At 38.3% G+C, this 4,773-nt stretch overlaps 1 protein-coding gene across 1 annotated transcript; it reads left to right on the top strand.

The window, feature by feature from the left end:
• The first annotated feature begins 813 nt into the window (after positions 1-813).
• Positions 814-4,773, top strand: SARC_10163 (60S ribosome subunit biogenesis protein NIP7). Its single transcript, XM_014295803.1, has 5 exons — positions 814-985; positions 2,274-2,403; positions 2,826-2,921; positions 3,468-3,608; positions 4,545-4,773. Exons 1-5 carry the CDS (start codon positions 930-932, stop codon positions 4,662-4,664), a joined length of 543 nt encoding a protein of 180 aa, XP_014151278.1. The 5' UTR covers positions 814-929; the 3' UTR covers positions 4,665-4,773.

Raw genomic sequence — 4,773 nt, 5'->3', positions numbered from 1 at the left:
GTGTGTGTGTGTGGGTGGGTGGGAATGGGGGAGGCGCGGGGGGGAGGCGTGGGTGAGTGGGTTTGGTGGGTAGTGCGTTCGATATGGAATGTCTTTATAATTGGTTATTTGGATGTCACGTTCAGATGTGCGACATGTATTTCTTGGACTACCTTACATACGAAAGCATATATACGCTACTATTGGTGACAAAAGCAATACACACCTTTCCCTTGATATCATGGTCTTTACTATATTTATCATCTATATCCCAGTCCGAACGTCTCTGGCGCAGACCTTCATTGCTGAAGTCTGTGATTGACATTATGTTCCTTCGAGCGCCTATACAATATGTACTACTTTCAATATGAATCTAACTAATTATGATGTGACTGTCAATAGCGGATTATGAATTTATGATGCCTGTATTTCTATATAATAGACTAATAGCATAGCCTTCAGTTCTATATCAGACACAGATTTAAACAAATGTACGCAAGTAGTTCAAATGCAATTTTTTAAGTACAGTCAACAATTGCGTCAGCACTCCAGGACCAGCAGGGTACATACACAGTGCGTCTGGTCAATGGTTTTGCTATATATATAAAGAATAGGCGTTGCCAGGTTCGAATTTCTACCCTCGGCAAAAAGTTACTGAGTAGTGACGTAACCATGTAAATATGACATGCAAGGGGTACCGAACTATTCCTAAATCTCTACAATTCCGTGTCCTTTTTTTTTTAAACAAAAACACTGGAAAAGCTGAGAAAACCGATGACCGAATTTTTGGCAATAAAATAGCGCACGTGCAATGTCGTAATAACTGAACGGATCCAGTGACCTCAGTAAACATTATAGCGGACAGTACACCTATATGCACCCTAGGAAATCAGCAGAAGTACCTTATATTGATACTCACACACAATACACATCTATACATTTATATAAATATGAGACCCCTAACAGAAGAGGAGACTACGGTCGTATTCGAGAAACTGGTTAAATAGTATGTCGAAAGTACTACTTTGCCTTTGACCGATTGCAACGGTTGCCGAAGCACATGTGGAACGTTGTAGGTGTTAAATAATCGCCAGTAATCTAAAATGATGCAGTAATTAATACATAACTTTGCAAAAATAGGTGTAGAAAGTATAGAATTGAGAGCATACCATATCATATGCAAACATATACAAATGTACGTATATATATGCACCCGCTATTCCATATATATATGTGTGTGCGTTTGTGTGTGTGTGTGTGTGCGTGCGCGTGTGTGTGTGCGTGCGCGTGTGTGTGTGTGCTTTTGTGTGTTTGTTTTCGTGTTCATGTTCGTGCACATATGTGTTTTTGTATGTACACTTGTGTGTGTGTGTACCTGCATGTGTCTTTGTCTGTGTCTGTGTCGGCATCTATATATATATATATATATATGTGTGTGTGTGTGTTTGTGTATATATGTTATATATATATATGTATGTTTGTATGTAAGTATGTATATATGTTAATGTGTGTATATATGTACATGTATATATATATATTTATATTTATATGTATATATATAATTGTACATATATATACAACTGTATATCTTTATATATATGTGTGTGTGTGTACATAAAGATAAATATGGTATTTTTTTATATTTGTGTGTGTGAGCGCGCATATATATATCTATGTATGATGTATGTATGTGTGTGTGCCTGTATTTGTATCTACGTAAGTAGGTATGTATTTATATGTATAGGAGTATACATTTATATGTATGTATATATATATATATATGTATGTGTTGTATATGAATCTGTATATATATATATATATATGTATGTGTGTATATATATATATATGCGCGTGTGTGTGTTTGTGCATGTATATATGTTTGTACGTGTATATATGTATGTATGTATATATATGTGTGTGTTTGTGTGTTTAAAGATATACCCACGCGTTTATATATGAATACATATATATATATATGTGTGTGTAAGTGTGTGTATAAATATATATATAAATATATCTATGCATATATGTATATTCTTGATTTTTCAATGTCTTGTGTATATATGTGTGTGTGGGCATATATCTCTACCGTATGGAGACATGTACATATACTTTCACGTACGGATATGGATACACATATATATATATATGTGTGTGTGTGTTTGTGCGTGTATTCATGTTTATAATTATATGACATATAATATGATATATTATCATAGGTCATTGTTTTATATTTTATTTTATTTATATTCCATGTATGACCTTTAATCGCCGCGATCATACTCCCCAACTAGTATCGGAACGAATCTGAAACACATGATCGACAGAGCGGATGGAAACTACGTCTTCCGAATGCAGAAAGACCGCGTGTACTATGTGCGAGAAGATATCATGCTCAGGGCCACAAACATCGGCAGAGAACAAGTATGTGGATGCACTTTTGGAGGTGTGTGTGTATGTGTATCTATAGGGTGTGAGAGAGCGTATGCGTTCAGGTTTAGTGTGTTGATATGCGTGTATAATGTCAGTCTAATTTGCACGAATGTTTGTTTTTTAGAACATAAATTTAAAAAAAAATCACTCGGTTCATATACATGGGAATGCTCGGGCGTTAGGCGGGTTCGAGGGTAACTCCATCACGTACGTATGTATATATATATATATGTCGATATGTCTATATGTTTACATATATATATGTCTGTCCGTGTATATAAATATATATATATATATATATTCGTGTGTCTGTGTCTTTGTGTGTCACTTCATAGTACTTCGGTTGATTAATCTCTAAACCTCTCGGTACTAAACTAGTCAAATACGTACCATTGAACTCTGTTCTTCCAAAGTTGGTTAGTCTGGGAGTCTGTCTGGGCAAATTCACCGGCAGTGGGAAATTTCGTCTGCAGATCACAGCCCTCCCGCAATTAGCACAATACGCAAAGGTGAGTATATGTACGTACATGCCTTGGTACAACTGATCCCATACCAAGACACGTGTGATAGTGTGCGGTATTATGCATACACTACTGAATATACATTGACATAGCGCGTGGCGTAATGCATGTCCACTGGCTGAATATCGGTACCATCACTATGGTCCGCTATGTAGAAGATTAGATGGGATCTACCCTCCATGGGCTCATTATGTGTGTGTGTCCCTACCTCATTTTATTTTTGTGGTGTTCATTGAATCTGGCCTCACACATAACTTCCTACTACGACAATAATTAATTTCGCTTAGGGTACCAACAGTATCATGACAGTATAGTGTATCCAATAAATTTCAGACTGAACAATCGGTTCTTTACGGCAATTTTGCTACAGAGTTGAGCATAGCCCACAGCTACATACAAGTACATCGCATTTGACCTCGCATACTACTCATGGCGGTGACCGTGTTATAAAAGCATGCTGTGTAAATATACAGACTTACAGTACATGGACAGTATATTGCATCTTACCCTTTATTGTACCCTCTACCTTGCCAGTACAAAGTGTGGCTTAAACCCCAGGCTGAGCAGTCGTTCCTCTACGGCAACCATGTTATGAAATCAGGCCTTGGCCGCATCACAGAAAGCACAGAGCAATACTCTGGTGTTGTCATATTCAATATGCAAGACACGCCGTTGGTAAGTTGACGCGTGCACACGAACGTGATAGTACACAGAATGATGTTTGTATATGTTTATGTGATATGTCTGATCATGGTGTATGTGTGTGCGTAGAACGGTCATAGAGTATGTACATGTGACCGTAATCGTGGGCATGAATTAATTTGGTGGTGTTTGATTGGATGTGTAGTTTATTCTTTGTATTCTTGAGTTCACCAGATCCCTCTGAAGTCTTCGGTTAAATGGCAATCGTTCTGATTCCATGTACCTTGGGAGGTCCAATTGATACACGACTTCAATGGTTGGTTTTGTGAATCGGGTGAATGGTAGTTGATCTGATCTATATTAGCTGTCGCTGCTGTACATACATGCAAGCTGTATAGTATCTCTTGATCGGATCCCGTTACTGTCCATATATCTGAGCTGTTTTCCAGGTCAATTACCTGTCAGGCGCCTTTGTTGTATTCTCCTGTATCTGTATGTCCACACTCCCGTCTTGTCCTCTGGTCAGGTACACTGGAGTCCCTTCTAGTGCACACGTTCGCTGTCTGTGGACTCGAAGTAACTACGTAGCAGTCTTCTACTTCAGTCTTCTACTTTGTGACTGGGATATCTATGGGTACACTCGGGCTGCATTAAAGAATTGGATATCTTGCAGACTGTCTTATGCTATGTACTTGCGCTTCCTCACCATTTCCTTCTGAGTTCCTCTATGCTTCGATTTAATTTGCAGACATTCTGACTCTGTCTGCGTGTGCTGTTGTGTGTGTTTTCTCTGGGATCCTCTATTCTTGGGTAATTTTGCGGTCTTTATGATGCCATCTGCGTGTGCCCTTCTGTGTGTAGTCAGAGATTTCGCAAACCTTTTTAACTCTAATTCGAATTCCGTCACAACTATGCTTATAAGTTCTTGTTGTATCTCTTACATGCTCTTGCTTTGTACCACCCTCACAGGGCTTTGGTGTAGCTGCTTACTCGACCGCGGACTGTCGTAAGGTAGATCCGACCGCAACTGTGGCGTTTCACCAGTGTGACATTGGACAATATTTGAGAGAAGAAGATACTCTCATGTAGATTTAGCGTGAAAGGAAAACATTGTACATAGATGGATTCGGATAAAAATAAAGAATTACACCCAGTAAATTTCTATAGGCGATGAGTATAGTTCCTAAGTATTTTTTTG

This window comes from Sphaeroforma arctica (assembly GCF_001186125.1).
Source record: "Sphaeroforma arctica JP610 unplaced genomic scaffold supercont1.1156, whole genome shotgun sequence".
In the NCBI taxonomy this organism is placed as follows: Eukaryota; class Ichthyosporea; order Ichthyophonida; genus Sphaeroforma; species Sphaeroforma arctica.
The sequence above is the reverse complement of the archived record's forward strand: the minus strand, read 5'-3'. Positions and strand labels throughout refer to the sequence as shown.

Coding starts and splice junctions, on each gene's coding strand:
- SARC_10163 (XM_014295803.1), top strand. CDS start 930: ATGAGACCCCTAACAGAAGAGGAGACTACGGTCGTATTCGAGAAACTG. Junction 986..2,273: donor TTCGAGAAACTGGTTAAATA/GTATGTCGAAAG, acceptor CTCCCCAACTAG/TATCGGAACGAATCTGAAAC. Junction 2,922..3,467: donor AATTAGCACAATACGCAAAG/GTGAGTATATGT, acceptor CTACCTTGCCAG/TACAAAGTGTGGCTTAAACC.